Source organism: Galeopterus variegatus, unplaced genomic scaffold, assembly GCF_000696425.1.
Source record: "Galeopterus variegatus unplaced genomic scaffold, G_variegatus-3.0.2 Scaffold609, whole genome shotgun sequence".
Classification (NCBI taxonomy): domain Eukaryota; kingdom Metazoa; phylum Chordata; class Mammalia; order Dermoptera; family Cynocephalidae; genus Galeopterus; species Galeopterus variegatus.
The window spans coordinates 408,527-428,927 of record NW_007726720.1 but is presented as its reverse complement, the minus strand read 5'-3'; the positions used below and the strand labels follow the sequence as shown (position 1 = coordinate 428,927).

General features: G+C 44.9%; 1 protein-coding gene across 1 annotated transcript in view; it reads right to left on the bottom strand.

The window, feature by feature from the left end:
- Positions 1–16,166: 16,166 nt before the first annotated feature.
- CLMN (calmin (calponin-like, transmembrane)) overlaps positions 16,167–20,401 on the bottom strand; it is a 64,890-nt gene continuing 60,655 nt past the window's right edge. The window contains exons 11-13 of the mRNA XM_008570526.1: positions 20,197–20,257; positions 19,367–19,437; positions 16,167–17,063 (exon numbers count right to left, since the gene is read on the bottom strand). Coding sequence (XP_008568748.1) covers positions 16,895–17,063; positions 19,367–19,437; positions 20,197–20,257 — 301 coding nt within the window. The 3' untranslated portion in view covers positions 16,167–16,894. The remainder of the gene's footprint in view (positions 17,064–19,366; positions 19,438–20,196; positions 20,258–20,401) is intronic.

The window sequence follows — 20,401 nt, the reverse complement described above, 5'->3', positions numbered from 1 at the left end:
TGTCCAGAGTCTTATTTCTCTTGCTCAGAACTAAGACTTGGCTGATCAATTTCTTAAGATTCAAGCTTCACTGGGCCCCAAGAAAGAGAGAAAGGACAGCTTTTCAGCATTCGTGTTTACAGAAATTTTGCTACAAAACTGTTTGCAGAATCCAAAATAAAGCAGATGGCCATCTAAGACTAGATACCTGATTGCTTATGTCAATGAGTTAACCCATGAGACAAAGCAGAAGAGGAACATAACCAGATTGCAAAGGATGCTGGACTTGGAAGAAGCATCCTCAGTGTGAGAATCTCTCAGCACCAGCCTTTCCTCTGAGGCAATAATCAAGATGCATATGGAGTTATAGTGGAAAGTTAGATTTTAGGGACAGAGAGATCAGGGTTAAAATTTTGACCATGTCACCCATTGCCTGTGTTAAGCCTCGGGCAAGACACATTTTTCAACCGCCATTTCTTCATCTATAGCATGAGTATGGTAACAATCTCCCTTCAGAGTTATTGCAAAGATTGAAGAAAAAAGTGATCAAGGATTTGACAAACTTTCTGGTGTACGATAGGTACTTAACGAGTGGTCATTATTATTAGGTGTCCTACTGGGAAAATAATGAGGTAACCCCATTTCCCAAGATGAACAAGAAGAGACTGGAACAGACACTACCAGCTGCCGCCCCATTATTCATTCTCCTTTTATTCTTTATTAACAAAGACATTTTTTTTTCTTAGAAGGCAGCAATATTTCTAGCTTCCCTTGCAGCCCGGAGGTGGCCGTGTTCCATGGTGTTGGCCAATGGGACTTATATGAACCTCTACTGGACTTTCCATTTTCTTTTCTCCTGTAGCTTCTTTCTACTTTCCTGACACAGGGAAGAAGGGCTGGAGCACACAGGCCATCTTTTAAAGGAAGAGGCCATGGTGGGGCAGGGGAGAGCTGAAGAGAAGACGGACGATAGAAGAAACCTGAGACATTGGTGACATGATGGAGCCACAGCCCCTCAGAACCACCTGCTTCAATTGCCTGTGTAAGAAAATTAAACCCTATATGGTAAAGCCACTGTCATCAGGCTTCCAGAATTTGCAGCCAATGTAACCCCAAACTGATGCAGAGACCACGTCTACCAGACCCCCATATCCAGGGATGACCTGGCTCTTAATAATGACTTTAAAATATGAATGAGAGAATGTGCTGGGAAGGGGGAGGGCAGCCTGGACTTTTATCTCATTTATCACACAGACAGTAAAAGTGAAAACGATTATTTCTTGATAGATTTAGATAAGTTAAATATTTTCCCTTGGCATCCATATAATGGGGTGTCCATCTCTGGTTTGAAGGGCAAAGCACCTGTCTCATTGGCTTTTGGAGTGCATTGCCAGCCCCCCTTCCATATGCTGCACACAGAAGGACTTTTTTTTTTTTTTTACTTCTCTATTTTTCTTTTTTAAAATTTTTAATTTTTTTAAAAAAACTTTTTTTATTGGTTATTAATATTCATGGGGTACAAAGCTGACCTTCACCACTCATGCCCAAGATGTTATGGCCAGATCAATACTGGCGGCATGTCCATTACCACAAACAGAAGGACATTCGGGGGTTCCACTGCTCCCCAATTTGTATCCAGGGCTCACTGAGTGTTTAGAACATGTGGAGAAGTCTGATTTGGTTCAGTCCTGTCTGCTACCTTGATGATGCTGGGAGATGGCAGCTGTCTGAAGCCAGGCATTCAACTGTCCAGTGTGATAGCTGGAAAATCTCCTGCATCTCTTAAGCCACAGGGCCTAGACAGTGTTTTCCCCTGGCAGGAGCAATTCTTCTAGAGGTGGGCTGGCCTACTTGCCAGGGCTGTACTCAGTGAAAGAAGCTCACAGCTGAACTGGTTGATGCTGTTCAGGATAAAGCTGCTATGATTCTTTCACCAACCACTTCCTGGGGCATTTGGCAAGCCCACCAAGGTGGGGTTGGGCCTGTTCTGGTGTCAGCCACCTAAAGTGTGAGCTATAGTGAAAGAGCCCCTTCTTTGATTTCTCCTCCTGATCACCAACCTCACTATCACCATCATCATCATCATCAAATGACCTTTCTTGGTCCATTGAATAAGAAATACCACATGCCTCTATGAACCTTAGAGGGATATACAGGTATGCTTGAGGAACCAAAACAAAATTAGATGCTATATCTGCAAGTGCCTGGCACCCTTTGAGAGCAAACTGAAAATTATTAGAAAATAAACCAATGAGCTGAGACAGAAGTTTAGATGAATACTGACTTATCTGTAATATATAATTAATAATTATTCTGGCTGCCTTCAAACACAAACAATGATCATAATTTCCCTTTAGAAGGTAGAAAGTCCAGGTGGTTCAAGGCAATGCCACTTAAAATGTGGTGTATGGGTGCTGCTGTGGGTAACTTACCTTGCTCTACAAGGTATGTTCAATAATTGAGAGCAGGGCCGAGACTGTGGTGCACTCGGGAGAGTGCGGTGCTGGGAGTGCAGCAGTGCTCCCACCGTGGGTTCGGATCCTATATAGGGATGGCTGGCGCGCTCACTGGCTGAGCGTGGTGCGGCCGGTCTCGAAAAGGACAAAAATAAATAAAATAAAATAATTGAGAGCAAGTGTTTGGACACATTCCAGGGCTATTAATGGCATAGTTTATATATATTGAATTTAATAATGAAAATTTGGGGCTTGTATTTTTATGTCATTTTTTAATTTCAATTTTTTAGCATAATTAATTTTTATCATATTTTACAAAAATATTGGTCTGTGACAGATTGAAGATTTTTTTTTTTAAGTCCTTTCATCGCACATGGTTTGGGAAGCCCTGCTTTAAAGTTTCTCTCTGTACACTTTGATTTTATGAAACTCTGTCCAGATGGGCAAGGCTCCAGTCCTAGCCAAGTTCCACCTTTGGGTGGAGATTCCCCAACAAGCATCATCTGCTATCCTTCCAGAATCCCCAGGAACTGAGCTAATACTTCTTAGCAAATAATTTCACACAAAATGGCACTATGTGATTTGAAAGCTAACCTTCCCCACCCCCATCCCTGCCACCTCCCAAATATACAATCTACTTATAATGATCAGATTAAATACTATACTCAACCTCTAGTTTTTCCTTGTGGTCACTACAGACTGGCCAATCTTTAGCCCAGTAGGACTAGATGACTTCACATAAGGGTTCTCAAGGTGTTGGCAGTGGTGGACCCTGTACATATATTAGTCCAACCTTTCATGCCAAATCACGGCAGTCAGGCCAGAGAGGATTGCACTGTAGAAATGCTGCTGTCTTTCTAGAAAATTCAAGGCTGTCACGAACATTTCCAGGCTTATGACAGTGGCACAGAAAAAGTCTGCTAATGATGAATATTGGGTGGGGGAGAGGGTTGAGTTCTAAGAAAAAATAATTGGAGCTTTGTAAAAAGGGAAAGAACGGATGATCTATTGTAACAATATCACGAACATTTGTGCTTTGCTTATTTCTTGGGTATTTTTATGTATAGTAGCTCATTTCAGTCCTCACAGTGGGGCTATTGTTATGGCTTCCCTCTTACAGTTGAAGGGATTGAGGCTTGGAAAAGTTGAGGCTTGTCTGAGGTCCCTAAAAGTACTGACCGCTGGGTCAGGGTGGCAAAGGAAACTCTTCTGTCCACTTTCGTTCCCCGTGGCAGGACGTGGGCCTGAGACGGGGACCTTGGCAATTGCTCTTTCCCTGGAGGTCTCTGGGAGCCCTGCCTTAGATCCCACACCCCAGGTCACATGCTCTTGGGGGCCACCTCTGGAGGCACAAAAGGCGAGTTGACATGTCAGGGAAATTGCGGTGGTCCCGGGTTCCTCTTCCAACTCTACCCGCACCAGCTTCATTCATTTCTTCCAGCCTTAGCCTTCTTGTGGGCAGGATGCAGCCACCCCCACAAACCTCACTGCGAGCGTCCTATGACCATGTAGTAACTGCGTAGCCCAGCACTGGGAGAGTGCTGAGACAGGGTGGCTGTGTTCCAGGCACATCGCTTTCCTCTGCAGCCACTAGGTGAGCTCCTTCAGAGGACGGGCTTTATCTCATTCCTGTCTCTATCACCACGCCTTAGACATGTGTACCCAGCAGGCCTTCCATACAGGTGTGCTTGAGGAACAAGCTGCCCACATCTGGCCCAACCAGTGACAACCAGGATGTAGGCAAATGTCACCCTGGCTGCTAGTTGCCTGTCCCCACCTACATCCCTCTTCCCTGTTCATAATTCAGTTAACCGGGTATTCAGCCAAAGGACATGTTTCCTTAGTCCCTAGCAGCTGTCGTCAGTGGCTTAGCTCTGACAGTGAGATGAAAGCTGATGTGTTCTCTGGATGTATAGACACCATTTGGGACCATGAGGACAAGGATGCCAGTCTAGGGATGACACAGCTAGGAGAGCACTGGGAGCAGCAGGAAGGACGGGGGCTGTCGGACCAAGCCCATCTGCCTCTCTCTTAAGAGAAAAAAAAAAGAAAATTTCTACTGTGTTCAAGTCATTACTTGTTTGGGTTTTCTGTCACATGCACATGAGATGTTACAGCAATTAATGGAAAGAAAAATGTCACCCCATCATCACACCTTGAGCTTTTTATGGCATAACCACCCTGTCCACCGTAAGACTCAATGCTGCCAAGTTGAAGCATGATTACACCCAGCTGATTACAGGCTCTGGCAATCTAAGCGCGGGATTTATTTTCCTATCATGTTTCTCTCTCACTCTCTCTCTCAGTAATGTGGCCAGATAGTTTGATGTGTTTTCTACTTGTGTTTCCTCCTTTTCTCCATTTAAGCAGGGAGCAGTCTCTGCACAACATCAAGGGAGGTTGTAAGGAGACTTCTGGCATCTATATTCAAATGATTAAAAACATAAAGACAGCAGGAAGAGGAGAAAGAAGACCCACCTTGGGGTGGGAGTGATGATGGAGAGATCAGTATGGGGGCCCCGCAGGATGCCCATGGGAATGGCCTCATGGTGCGCTGGGGACCCGGGACTCCAAAACCCGCTAGAGATTCCCAAGCCCCAATCAGCACAGCAGCAGAGCAGACAGGGGGCCATCAGGGCAGGGACCTCCCCAGTGTGGACAAGGTGAGCAATCACCCCAGGGCATCCTACAGGACCGAGAGGGGAAGGGATCTCTAACGGGCATCTCAGACTTAACATGCTCAAATTCCAGCTCCTGATCTTCCTCCCCAATCTGCTCCTCCCACATTTCCATCTCGGCCAGTAACACCTCTGTTCTTCCAGCTGCTCAGGCCAAAACCTCAGAGCTTTTCTCAACTCTCCTTTCTCTCAAATCCTTAGCAAACCCAGAGGGTCTACTTTCAAAATATATGTAGATTTCAGTCACTGCTCATCACCTCCGCTGCTCCCACCCTGGCCTGTGTCACTGTCATCACTTTTCTACACTGTCGCAAGGGACTTCTGGCTGGCCTCTGGCTCTGCCCTTGCTCCCCAGAATCTATTCTCACCATGGCAGCCAGGGTTAGGCTGCTCAAGTGTAAGTCAGCACATGCTCCAAACCCTCCAGTGGATCCCAGCTCACTCAGGTAAGGCCAAAGTCCTTACCACGTCCTGCAAAGTCCTACCTGACCTGCCCTCTTTATGTCTGGAAGCTCCTCTCCTCCCTCCCTCTCCTCACTCACTATGCTTCTGCCAAAGCAGGCTTTGTTGTCCCTTAAAAATACCAGCTATGATCCAGCCTCAGTGCCTTTGTACTTGCTGCTCTTGGCTTGAAAAACCCTTCCCCCCAGACATCTGCATTTGTCCCTGCAGCTCTTTCAGTTCTCTAGTCAAGTGTCTCCCCCTCCAAGAGGCCTTTCCAGACTACTCTATTGACATCGTAGAACCTTCCATCCACCCCGATCTGATCTTCCTTCGCTGCTTTTTCTGATATCACTGATACATATCTGACATGCTATGTATTCTACTTATTTTATGTCTATCTCTCCTTACTAGAATGTAAGCTCTAGGAGGAGGACTTGCTTTGGTTTGCTGCTGTATTCTCAGCAATGAGAACAGTGCCTGATAGCTAGCAGGTGTGCAGTAAGTATCTGCTGCTCCACTTTTTATTTGCTTTTCCTCCTCTCCTGTCCCACTCTTGCTGCTTTTGATTGCACCCCCCACCGCCCCCAAGTGATGCATTATCACGTTAGCTTTGATGCAGGCGATGTTTTCTGGGGAGCCCAGGCTACTGTAGTAGTTTACTGTAGGTCACATAGCTGGTAAAAGACAGATCCAGGATTCAAATCCAGAGAGTGGAACTCCAGAGCTGTATAGCAGCTGTTGCTACCACTACCACTAACTACTACTATTATTTGTTCTTGGAGTTTCTCATGCAAAGGCTCAAGGCAAGTTAATACAGTTTAAAAAAGGGCACATTGCCCCTACAATCTCTACAACTCTAAAGCCAATTGGCTTCACTCTGACCCTGGCAAAAGGAGTATTTGTTGGGACAAAGGAAAGAGCAATTTCAGTTGACGAAAGCGCAAACACGCATGGAAATAAGTGTTATCAATGAGATGGTCAGCTTGAGAAACTTGTATTCAAAATTTATCTTAAGAATACACGTAATTTTACAAGATCATTCATCATAGCACCAAGCCTCATATTCCTTAATAGAAAACAGTCAAATAACAAATACTCCAGTTAATTTCCCACAGGTATAAATTATGCAAATAGCCATTTATATCTTCATTTACAATAATCAATAAATAAGAGTGCACATTCATACGGTATTTTTTACAAAGATCCCTTTTTACAAAGCTATAGCTATGTATATACTAAATAGACAAAATAATCCTTGTACTACAAAATAACATTTCACTTCCTTTCCTCAATAGTTCTAGAGCTTTCAGTAAAAATTTTCAGACATAGTCAATTAAGTCCTACCATTAGACTGAAGAAATATTAAATCTGCTAAATATATCAGATACCTCAAAAAACAAAACACTTATCAACATCCAATACAATATGCTCTGAACAATCTCCTGTCTCCAGGTTAAGTAATTTGTCCCAACAATATACAGTGGGGAACGACCATTTTTCTGTATTTACTCTTTGTCTTCGGCTGATATTATCAGCATCAATGCAAGTGATGCAGGCAGCATCTTGTGCAATTTCAGGGGCCAAGGGCAAGTGTTGTCTTCACCACACCCCCTCTCCCCCCAGGGACCACTCCCACCCCAAGGACATTCTTTGGCTTAAGCGATCCAATGTTGGAATGCAAACAGCTCTGATTCTGAGCAGAATTTCTCTGCCTATTTATTCTGAGTCACTGCTAAGGGAAGGGGAAAAAGATGGGAGGGGTGGGTAGGTCCAGTCTTTTAAAGCTATTTATTCCTGCAGCTGAATTTTCAAATTTAAAAGAAATGCCCCTGGGGAACTGCTTCAGATGCTGAATTAATATAAAGAGACCAATTTAGTTCTGGGAGCCCTAGGAAGCACATCTCCTAGGTTCTACCCCACACTTTCATCCCGAACCTTTAACAGAGTACATTCTGTTCTACCAAACTCTTCCCAAAGGCACCTTTCTCAGACACTAAAGCCAAGAAGCAATGCCTAAGCTTTGGTATATACAGAAGTGCATATATTATAAGCAAATAGGCCACTTATTGAGATAAACAAAACTCAAAAAACTAACTTGCTAACCTTTGGATTTGTAAACCTGGGAAGGAAGACCTCTTTAAAAGAGGTCTTCCAACTTCCAACCCAGAGAGGTAAATGAACTATTCAAAGTGTCTGCAGGTGAGCCAGAGCTAGGGTGTGGGTACCTGATACCCAAGCCAGTGTTGTCCTACTCTGTACACTCTCAACTCTCCAGATTACAGGCACTCCCAGAGTTTCCTTTAAAAATGTGTTTCAATCCTTGCACAACATTTAGGAATACTGGCATTTTGTGGCTATCCTTTCTCACAGTGTGGTCTGGCAGAGAATATGCTCCTATTGACTTTTGGTGGGATTAAAAGTAGTAGCTATTACAAATGGATAAACCTATCAAATGATATTTGTCTATTTCATTTTTTGTACCAGTGCAGAAATTACAACTTTTAAACTTAAAGGAAAAATAGCGATCCTGTGGAAGTAGAGATAACCCCCAACCTTTTTGGTAAACAATACCAGATACTTAGGACCTTCCATGACCAGGTGCTTAAGACCTTCCGCCGCCAGAAGATTAGGACTTTCCGCTGCCAGGGGGAAGGGACTTTCCAAAGAGCCCAAAGTTCACCCTGTCCCAGGAAGGGAGTATGCTCACCTGATTGCAGGAACAGCATGACACCTTATCTTTGGACACCAAGAGAGGAAAGAGGGGGGGTGGGCCGTTGGTCAATACCTCAGTCTTTCCTTTGCCCGCCAAAAGCTAAAAGCCCAATGGTTTTAAAAATTACTTAAAGTGGCCAATAAATGGCATACAACCCAGCCTGTTACGAAAGCCTGCCTACCAAACTGTATAAAAGATGCTTGAGTTAAGAGCTCGAGGCCGCTCCTGTCCTGAAAACGGGGCGACCTCCAGCATGCCGGAAATAAAAACCTCTTGCTTGTGCATCGATCTCTGTGCCTCCTGGTCTTTGTGAGATGAACCTTCCCATCAAGTTAAGATTCATGCTTTTGGGCCGGTCTTACAATCCCTATCTCAGAAACCACCAATTATGACTTCATCCAAGTAATTCATAGTCTCCATCCCCCAATTTCAATTATGCTCTGCCCAGGTCTCCTCTAGTTTACTTTTGAAGGAGAAAGCCTCATTTCCTACTCTGAAAAGCAAGCTTTGGAGGTGAGAGATGAACAGCTGTCAAGATGTGAAATCAACTGAAGTCACTGAAGAACTATCTCCCATGTTAGTCACTAAAATTTTACAACAAAAGGACCTTTAAAAGGCAGTCATTTTGGTCGCAAATCTGCAACTAATAGGCTGAAACTTGAACTTAGGGCTTCCTCAGTCATTTCTATGTGAGTGTGAAGGAGAGATTTAAGCAGTTTTGTTATGGGGTTGGGAGTCAAAATGTGCATAAACTTGGGAAAGGGGGAGAAGAATGCAAGGCAGGGGACTGCAATGTGACTAGTAAACTTTGCGACCTTCCCAACTCTGGGAATTTCACCCACAACTTGCCAGGTATGCCAAAGTCACTAAGAATCAGGATCTCATTAGGGCATAACTTTATTTTCTAGGCAATTGTTTAGAGTGAAAATCAACACTTGAAAATAAGAATTCTATGTTCCTGTTTCTGCTACTTACTAGTACTATGCTATGACCTTGTTATGCTTCCGTCCTGTGCTTTATTTCCTCTCTGAAATAAGTACCTCCCATGATTGTTGTAAGGGTCAAGTGAGTTAATGAGCATACAATTGCCTAAATTTCCTCTTGCAAAGGCATGAGTTAGATTTAGACAGGGTAGCAGGCAAGAAGGTGGTGGATTGAATGGAGGCTGGAAGCTATGGTAAATGGAATGTCCAGAAAAAAGGTATATTCAATGCTTGGAGAGAGGGAGGTGGAGAACAAGAGGCTGCTGAGCATTGCACAACTTCATAAGAAACGTGCAAGGAAGGTACCATTCATTCAACAAATATTTGCTGAGTGTCTACACTGCACAGAAGCTCAGAGAGGTTAATTTGCCCAAGATCACTCAGATAGACAGAGCTGGAACTCAAACCTAGATCTGGCAGACTCCCAAGCCTGCCCTCTTTCCCTATTCCACAGTACCTTTTAAGGAAGGAGGAAAGGAGTAATTAAAAAACAAAAACAATGGGCCGGCCCGGTGGTGCACTGCTACAGTGCACCGCTTGGGAGTGTAGCGGCGCTCCCGCCGAGGGTTCGGATCCCACATATAGACCCGTTCCCGCTCACTGGCTGAGCGAGGTGCGGGCGCGACACCGAGGGTTGCAATTCCGTTGCCGGTCCCGGTCCGGTACGGGCGCGACACTGAGGGTTGCGATCCATTGCCGGACACGAAAAAAGACAAAAAGAAAGGGTTCATTTGAAGGGACCCCAGCTAAATAAAGCTATATTTGACAATTGCATGTTAGGGATTTAAACAAGTTAGCAGTAGGATCGGGGCCAGAGATTGGTGAGTCATGTGTACATCTAAAAACAAGTTGGTCAAACAGCATAAAATGCTGATTGTCTTTTTCCCATAGACAAGGATGCTTTCTGGCGTATGGCTGCCACAGTGCTGGCTGGGCAAAACTGCTTGCCTGCTGTGTTTTCATTGGGGTTCTCAGAACAAGTTCTAAACACAAATAAGTCAATCTTCCCAGCACTGTGGGGCCTGACAATTCCAGAAGAGTCTGCTTAGGAACTCTGATAACTTCTGCCAACTGCTGAAGAACCAGGAGCTCTGAGTCTCCAGGCCTTTGCCCCATACCCAACCAAGCTAACCCCAAGCCCTGTCTCATGCACAATGGTGGAAAAATGACAAGGCCTGAAGGTCACTGTGGGGCTCTTAAATATCAGAATGAGGAGGGCTGGGTGTTCACATGGAGTCTGGAGACATGGGCATCTGCAAATGATGGAGGTGGAAGATGCAGGGGCCAACTTGTGCACAGTCCACCTTTCTCATGGATTGGGCGCACTCCCGTGAGCTGCTGACTGTTGTTCCTCAAGGAAGTAAGTGCCTGATGAGAGGCAGAGGCAATAGGATCTGCCGAGCTCTGTGTCTGGCAAAGAGGCTCTCACGTCTCATTTCTGGTTCTCCCACATTGGCTAACTGTTAAGGAAAAAACTCTGCAGCAATTTCCAGCAAAGCATGAAAACACCAGCTCTCAGTCTTCACCCACCTAACCCAGGTCCAGGACCTTGTCATTAGAGCAGCCCCCTTACCAGCTAGATGGATCAGAACAACAATCTACTATTTGGTGGTGACTTTAGACAGTAACTGCAGGTCCAAGACGTTAAATCGCCCCTGAATGCAGTGTCAGCAGAGATTATGCAATGTCAGGGAAAGACAAATAGCACATCTGGGCCTGGCAGAACTTCATGTGCTCTTGTTTCCTGGCAAGAACATCACTGAGAAGGTTCTGAGAAGCCATGTTGACTTGAAGCTCCAACACAGCCCATTTCTGGGACTTCAGAGCACAAAGCTGTACAGGTGGGCAGTTCAGTAGATACCTGAGGAATGTGTCTCCAAGCAAAAAAAAAAAAAGGAGAAGGATTTCTCAAAACTCCAGTGGGCCTTCTGTAGCTCTTCCAGAGATTTATGAAAAACTGAGCTCGTGTGAAAGAGGTCATGTCATACGACTGCACTCCAATGACATAACCACAGAAAAATAGTTCCTTACCAAAGAGCTATGATTAATTTTGACATTCAGTGAGACACCTTCTCTACCTGTTTACTCTGACTATTGTTGGAGAGATTATCTCAAAGATGTTCTGCATCCTTGGGGATGAGAGGGGTAAAGGTTAACTTCAGCACCTGGAGGCTGTAGTTTTGTAGAAAACTTCATTGGGAATGAAGATGGACATCCTGAGGTCACTAACTAGCAGTGCAATGAGTCATTTCCCCTTTCCGATCTTCAGTTTCTCATCTCTGAAATAAGGTGCTGGGCCCTTCTACGATCCTGAAGGCTGTTGAACGACCTGTGACTTATGGAGATCCACCATGCAGCAGCCCCAAACGCGTCTGCCTTTTCAGCATCCTACCCTTACAAGGAGTAGACAAGCACTACATGGGGAAGAAGGTTAGGGGAACTATGCTGAACCCTAGAAATGGAGAAGCACATGTTCTGGGTGGCTGTTCTTGGGATGGCAAGGGTGTACTTCCTGGTTCTGAGCCCTGGTAGGAGCATATCTCCCCATAAAGTCAGGTTTGATCAGGCAGTGCCCAACAACCCTTTGATGGCCAACCATGGCATGACACAAACTTCTACAAGGAAATGTTGGCCAAGTTCCAAACAACAACCAATAGAGAACCCACTCTGTTTGTTTGTTGGCAAATGCCAGTGTGGGCTACCTGTTTCTTAAATGAATTGGAGGTGGCAAAGAAAACCTAGAAACCACATGACCACATAGACTAGATCTTGTGGGAAGGTAGGAGATCTAAGATAGTTTACTGGGGTAAGGGGCAAAACTAGGGGGAAGAAGGAGAATAAATAACTATGTTAATCATGGCATTTATGCAGAGCTTGCCCATGCTATTTAACCCTCTCCTGTACTTGGCATGGCATTGTACAAAGTGACTCAGAAGACCATGCTCGACAGGATGGAATTTGCTACAGCCCCCACTGGACTCAGAGCAGGTTCGTAAACAAGTCAACAGAGCAGCGAGCCACCTAACAAACCAGTGAGGAAACTCAAATGGGATCTATGGATAAGATGGTATACTGAACACATGGGCTCGCTTCTTCCCTCATGAAACCCCATGAGAATAGGAAGAGCAAAGGAATGTACATTGTACAACAATGAAGACAAAGGGGTGGAGAGGAGACAACAGTGGGCAAGAGATACCAACCCATTTGAGGCAGGAGCAGAACTGATGAAGAAATGGGAAGGGTGGAGGAAGCCTAATGCCACATGCCTGCAGAGGAGGCCACTGAGCAGTCAGCAGAGACATGCTGTGGCATCCAGGAAAAGCTTGGGAATTGGAATGGGAAAGGTGGGGGTGAGACATGGGGTGTAAGACAAGAGCACTTGTGACTCTCAGGCCCCCTGCCTGTCCCATGCAACTCTGCTCCTACTCCATGAAGACATTAGAGAAGCTCCAGCCCAGGAACCAGGCACAGCAATGGCAGGGCCAGTTTAAAGAGAGTCTAAATACTCACTGGTGACAAGACTTCCTGCTTAGTGGTCAGAGCTCGGGCACTCAGGTGTATACTCGGGTATCTAGATACAGCTTCACAGCTTGTGCATTGCACAAAGACACCTGGCTAAGGGGGTTGTTGGGAGTTCAAAGTCCAGCCTTTGTTCTGTTCTTCAATCCTTGCCCCAGCTGAAGGCTGCATCTGCCTGGATGAAGGGGCAAATGGTGTCCTCTGCTAGTCAAGCCAAGTGCTCATGGGTGGCTTTTGCCCAGAGGGGACACTTTTTGAAATTACACAAGAGCACTGCATAGGCTAGTAGCAGCCCTGTGTATGTCCCTCTTTACCAGGTGGGAGAGTAGTAGAAATATGTCTAAAGAAAAAGAATGGGCCCCAGAGAAAAAACTTGCAAATATTGATATGTAGGGTTTTTCAGTGATGAATTCAGGTGCCCACCTCGAGAACCTAGAGAAAAGCCCACCAGTTGACACACAGAGCTTCCAATCAGCTTTCTGATGCATCACTCTTAAACACGAACAGATCCACAGGATCACCAGATATTTGAGGAGAACCTGTAACATTAAAGACAGAGACTGAGACCAATCAAGAGAAAGGGAACTTGGAGAAAACAAAGGAAATAAGAAGCAGAAAAGAACACTATCATTAGCATCCACAGAGAGATAAGATCTGCATCCATGAATCAAGAATTGGACACTATAAAACAAAAACAGGAGAACAACAACAGAACATTTTGGAAAATAAAAATTAAATAAAACATCATATTGGGAAGATAAAACTGAATAATTCTTCCCCAAAGCAGATCAAAAAACCCAAAGAGATGAGAAATAGAAAAGATAAAAATATTAGAGGATCAGCCTGGGAGGAGGTCCAAATTGGAACAATAGGTGGTCCAGAAAGAAAAAATGTGCATAATAACAAGAAAATTTAAGACATTTCCCATGAGGGCCCAGTAAAAAGTATAATGTCAAGGCTACAACACCATCATGATGGTTCAGAACACCAAGAATAAAGACATCGTAAATGTTCAAGGAGTGGAAAAAAACCCAAGTCACATATAAAGGCATGGGAATCAGAATGGTTTCAGAAACCTCTACAACCATGCTTGGGGGAAGGGTGGGGGAGGGTATTCTTTTCCACCTGCAATTCTATGCTCAGCCGCACTTGGGTAAAGGCAGGAGAAAGACATTTTAAGTCATGCAAAAATCTCAAAATATTTACAACAATATTTACTTCCCATGTGCCCTTTCTCAGGAAGTCACTAAAGAATGTGCCACACACACACACAAAATAATAATAATAATAATAGTCATAATAATAATAATATCATAGCAAGGGAGAAAATTTGAAAAGAAAGGACATGTAACCATAGTATACTACTTGGCTCAGGAGAAAAGAGGCCTTATATGCCCAAGGTAATATCAACACTAAATAGAGATGCATGAAACAATGTGATCTAACTGTACTGGGAAAACAAAGTAAGGTATGGGTAAGAGCGAAATCCTCATCTACCATAACAGCAAGTCAGCAGATGTTTCTAAATTTAAAAATAAAGTGTAAGCATGTTATGTAGAAATGCAAAGATAAATATTAGGAGAAATAGCTAGAAGAGTTGAAAGTGGTTACTTTTAGTGAGCAAGACTTAGGGGACTGCTAGTTCTGCTTAAAAGCCTTAATTTTTTTTTTAATTAAAAAAATTATAAGCAATGGGCTGGTTTGTCCTGTAGTCTTCAATATCCAGCTTCTTCCATAAGCCTATACTCAAATAAAATTTTTTTTGCCTTTTAAAAAAAAATCAGTTTACCGCCAGCCTAAACCAAATGACTTTTAGGCATATTGCCAGTAGATGTTTTAAACAATATTACAAGTTGTAATAGGTGAGAGAGAAGCCTGCAGAGATTTTTCTGAACAAGGTCTAGACCCGTAAAATGAAATGATTCACACTGGGGTCAGCTTTTCCCTGGCTCTTCAAGCATTTAATTTAGGCAAGGACTGCATGGTGCTCAGGGTTATAAAATATCACACACATAATCTTTATTATCTGTACCTTTGAGCTTTCAGTGATGCCAGGGAGCTCATTAATTAGCTCATTTTCCATGCGACTCTTGGCTTTCAAGATGGAATCACTCCAACCTCCCAATAGCTCTCAACTTAGAAGGCTGACATTCTTTCAGGGAGGTGAGACAGACTATAATCAGAATGGTTTAGAGGACAGATTTTGGTTGTCATCGACTCCAGTGTGCTACGTAATTTCTCCTGGCCATGCTGGAATTCTGTAAACTTGAAACCCACTGCTTGAAATAAGCAAGTCCTTGGTTTGCTAAGAAAGACCCGTGATTCCTGGAGTAAGAACAATGCTGGTATGTCAAATGACAAGCTGTTTTGGTGTCAAGGGTATTTCAGGAGGAATACAAGGCAAGCATGAAGGTGAATTAAACTTCCTTGTGGGAAAGACACGAGAACAAAACAAAGGTTGATAGTCGGTCTAAAATTTTGGTTTCATTTTAATCTAGTCATTTAATCGTTTTTTTCAGGACATTTGTGTGCCCAGTGGAAATCTCCTATAAGAGGCAACAGCTCTGGACTGGGCGTCAGGTGGCCTACGTGCTCATTGCAAGCCTGTTCCTGGTTGGCTGTGTGACCTTGGTCAACCCGCCCTGCCTCTCTGGGCTCAGTTAGACAAGATGCTCCCTGAGCCCCGCTTCTGACTGATAGTTTACAATTTTATAAGGGTTGCCTAACATGCTTTTTGAGGGGGAAGACAAGGGCAGGCGGAACCAATACACAAAGTCTCCAATGACCTGAGTCTTAGCATCTTGGCAGGAGAAAGAGTGAAGGAAGCCCAGGGCTGAGGAGGATGAAAGGATGGGAGACACACCTTTCTCTCCTGTCACAAACCACCTGGTCTGGTCTACTCCCCAGGTGCCTTCCAAAAAGCCTTTTCAAGAAACCCATTATGACCAACCACAAAGGATGCTGTGCCAGGACTTGCATTCTAAAGCAGGTGTGCATGAAAGCGTTCTGCTGCAGCCCTTCAAGCTCCAACATCAGCGCGAGCTTATTCTGTGCCCAGCCACTTCTGCACCTCTCCTTGGGTCACTGAAGGCAGAGAGTGGCCAGAGGCACAGTGGGAGGGGTCAGCCAGAGCTCTGCTTTAACATGTGTATGTCTAGACTGGCCCTTCTTAGGTTTCATTTGACAGGGGGGGGGTGGTCCATTGGTGGAAAAGGTTTAAAAACCACAGCCCTACCTCAATCCAATCAATGCAGATATGAATTTAAAATGCATCCCACCATCCCCACAAAAAATCTAGGGTGAAAAAGAGCGTGCTGCGGCTCACAACAGAGCCTTCGCCTTCTTCCCTGGATTTTCATTTGACGGGGGGGGGGGGGTCCATTGGTGGAAAAGGTTTAAAAACCACAGCCCTACCTCAATCCAATCAATGCAGATATGAATTTAAAATGCATCCCACCATCCCCACAAAAAATCTAGGGTGAAAAAGAGCGTGCTGCGGCTCACAACAGAGCCTTCGCCTTCTTCCCTGGATTCTGCCATTCCACAGATGTGCTTGCCCAGATCCGGCCACTTCATGCCACTCAGATTCCCGCAGTGAATGCGGCCGATTGCCAGGCTGCAACAGATGCGTGGATCCCCAGCGCCTTCATGCACACACCCACTTTTGGAGGAAAATGTGGCAGTTTTCTTGCCAGAAGGGGCTGGGCCTGGGGCACTCACCCTCTTTCTCATCAGGCAGACCATCCTCTGGAGGTAAGTCCAGTTCATCCAGGACCTTAAAAGCCTGCAGGTGGGATGGGCTAAGATCCAGGTTTTGGCTAAACATTCATAATGATGCTCCCCATCTGACCAAGCAAGGCACGCAAGAACAAAACCCTACCTGAGAATCCAGCAGCACACCTGAGGTTTGGGTACATAGCCCAAGAGAAAAGCATGCTCAGGTCTTATGGAAAAATGAGAAAACATGAAAAAACAAAACAACAGTCGGGGAGGGGTGGTCTCAGTTGCCTGGGAGGTCCTCAACTGTCTGCAGAAGTGCCCTACCCAGAACCAAAAAGAAACAAATAAAAAGAACCCCACCCTGGTCAGGGTCCTGTCTTTTTTACTATCCAGATGCACGCCTCAGAGTCTGTTGATGTCCAGCTGTGGGAAGAGTAGCAGGCAGTACACCAGGAGCCAGAGGAAGAGGATGAAGTACATCGTGTCCGGCTGCTGCACCAGCTGTGTCAGGGAGTCGCTCTGCGGGCTGTGGCTCCCTGGCGACAGGGCTTCCCCAGAGTTGTTGGCCCTCCTACAGATGGAAAGACAGAAGCAAGGCAGTTACAAGCGGCTCCCCAGGAGAACAGACCACTACCGGTGCTCCAAGGCCCCACTCTCCAACCTTGCTGCCTGCCTGAAGGCCTGAGGGCTTCCCAGTGAGGGGCTCAGGAAGGCCCTCCATTGTGTGTGCAGACCTCAGGCAGAAGGGCACACTCAGGTTGCCCTCTGAGCTTTCACATATACTCAGTTCACTTCCTCAACACTAGGCAGGAGGAGCTGTTAGCCCCATTCCACAGATGGGCATACTGAGACTCCAAGGCAGAGGGACTTGCCTGAAGCCACACAATTACTTTGTGACACAGCTGGCACCTGAGCCAGGTCTCAGTGCCCTCAGAGAGTTCATCATGATGTGGAGTTAGATACTGATGATCTCTGATGTTTGTTAGTAATGAAGGGGACTTTGTAAATTATCTAAAGAAATGGAGAATTCCTGATAACAGATAATTTCAAAACGGCCATCAGAAACAAACAAACAAAGAACTCCCCCTCCCCCCACCGCCAAGTTTTGTTTTTGGCTTTGGAACACTACCTTTAAAATAACTGCTAGATTGGATTTTGATCAGATTTATCATATTCTTTTTATTTTATAGGAGACAGTGTTAAAATGACATTTTGCTTTTGCCTGGTGGATAACAGGAAAGCCCAGAAGGGTGCTGGATGGTGGGAACCAACCATATCTCCAAATTTCCATACAGGAGAGGGTGAGGGGCCATGAACTGACTGGGGGTGCTGGGTTAGGGGCCTCTGCTTGAAGCTGCATGTAGAGAAGCCAAGAGTGTAAGCCTCTTAGGGCCATTTCTGACCGTGTGATAGAGATTATGAGAAGCTAAAACCATGTGTCCCTGAACTATCTCCTGATAGAGCGAGGGGTGGGACAGAATTAAACATTTGCTGCCATCTACCAACAGTGATTCATACACAGACAACAGTCAAGTGACGGAATTTTTTTTTTTTCTTAAAACTACAGCGACAATGTAAACTACAGGATATTTCCTTTTTACTACAAAGGTAATAAATGCTCCATTTGGAACACGTGGAAAACACACCTGCACTTCTCAGCTTTGCAGGTTCCACTTTCAACGTCTCTATCTCATAAAAACTAAAAGTATTATTTTCCTATGAGCATGTCCAGCTTAATTGAAAACTCGAGTTCATATTTTCATTTTATGGCAGGGGGAAGCTTGTCTTGCTTCTTTTTTAGGAGCCAGAAGGGGTGGAGTTGTAAGGTCTACACTCTGGGGTGTTGGGCACTATTCAGACAGTGGCTTCCTATTCTAGTAATCTAAATCCTCCCACGCCAATTCAAATCCACGGCCAAAAAAGAAAACAAAATCAATACAACTGAGTGATCCATGACTTTGACAGGGATGGGGACATCTCAGAATTGTCAGAGTTTGAGAGATTTTTCTTGTTTCCTATGTTCTAAATGGGCAGTTTTACAGCAAGTCAGCAACATTAGACTAGGCCGTCTAGCTCTTCAACTGTAAGAAATACTTTCATAGGCATCCTGGCACGCTTGCTCTCCCTCTTCATGTCTGCTCTGATGCCATAAAACTGTAAAATCAGCTCAGTGAGCTTCTGAGTATTGTACCTGCAGTGGCGACAGAACGAACAGAGTTGTCAGGTGCTACGGCACGGTGGGACACACACGGCGTCACAAGATCACTACCTCTCCTCCTGCCTGGCTCCACCCGTGATCACTGTCTTATGCCACGGCCTTATTTAAATGCAGCTGCAGCTCATAACCCAGAGCTGTCTTTAAACTGAGTCTTTGGGCCAGCCCGTGGCTCAACCTTATTTAAATGCAGCTGCAGCTCATAACCCAGAGCTGTCTTTAAACTGAGTCTTTGGGCCGGCCCGTGGCTCAATCGGGAGATTGCGGTGCTGATAACACCAAGGCCATGGGTTCGGATCCCATATAGGGATGGCCGGTTGGCTCACTGGCTGAGCGTGGTGCTGACAACACCAAGTCAAGGGTTAAGATCCCCTTACCGGTCATCTTTAAAAAAAAAAAAAAAAAAAAAACTGAGTCTTTTTCTGAACCATGCCCTCCCCATCAATGTTAAATTAATATCTACTTTCCCCTCCCACTCATACTGAATTTACAGTCATCTTCTCTGGAACGGGTATTTCCTCACATTATCCCAAGTTACTAATACTGTTATCATCAACAAAGCACAGCTGGAGAATAACCACCCCCCTAAGGTAGGGTGCATAATTAAAAAAAATTTTTTTTAAAACCCCACAACACTTGAAGTATGCAAAGCCACCAACCTGGTTAACATTCGGTTTCTTCTGTCATCCAGATCTGCTGCGTTCCTCAATTGAACATAGCTAAAATGTTCCTACAGTGAAATTTATAAACAAAACCCCGCAACCCAATTAGTAAAGATGAAATCTCTGAAACAGAAAATAAAATGATTTTAAACACACAAAGCCGAGCATGCTATGCATTTCTCAATATTGCAGACATCTAGTTCCAAAATCAAACTGCTAAACAACATACATTCCCTCCTCCCCTGAACCCCCCACTGGTGAATGGGAGAGGCCCACCAACTGTAACCTAAACCAGAATGTGCCGCAGACCACAGCTGCTTTGGGTCCCCACACATCTAGGGCTAAGCACGTGTGAACAAACAACATACATTCCCTCCTCCCCTGAACCCCCCACTGGTGAATGGGAGAGGCCCACCAACTATAACCTAAACCAGAATGTGCCGCAGACCACAGCTGCTTTGGGTCCCCACACATCTAGGGCTAAGCACGTGTGAACGCAGAGCAGACCTTCTACTTATGTTGCACCGCTATCTTTGAACATGATCTTTCTGGGTGTCTGTGGGGGGGTGGGGGTGCTTTGGATGCGTTTGTATAACAAAGAGGCCTTCGGGCTTTAAAATCATCACTTTATTTACATCCCTTATTGCCCAAACTGGACATCGATTTGGACTGTGCTTAATGACAAGGTTTCAATGTGCTTGTCTTCTATCCAAAAGTAAAGCTGTTGCATGTCAGTAATTTCAAAGCTCCGGGCTGGGGAGGAGGAAGGATGGAAAGGAATTGATTAGCAGAGGCCATATGGACGAAGAAGAAATTGATATACTAACCGATTCCAAAGACCTATTAGTATGTCGTCGAATGTAAATGCTGGAGTCACTGTGACTAGTCCTGAAAAACAAACACACGTTTTGAATTGGTGCCACCTGGAGCTCCTCATGGCTTGGTTGTATGGTCACCCCCATCCCGAGTCTTCCATATGTGGATATAGGCGAGTGGTGATTTCAGAACCAGGCACAGAAGTGGGAAATTTAT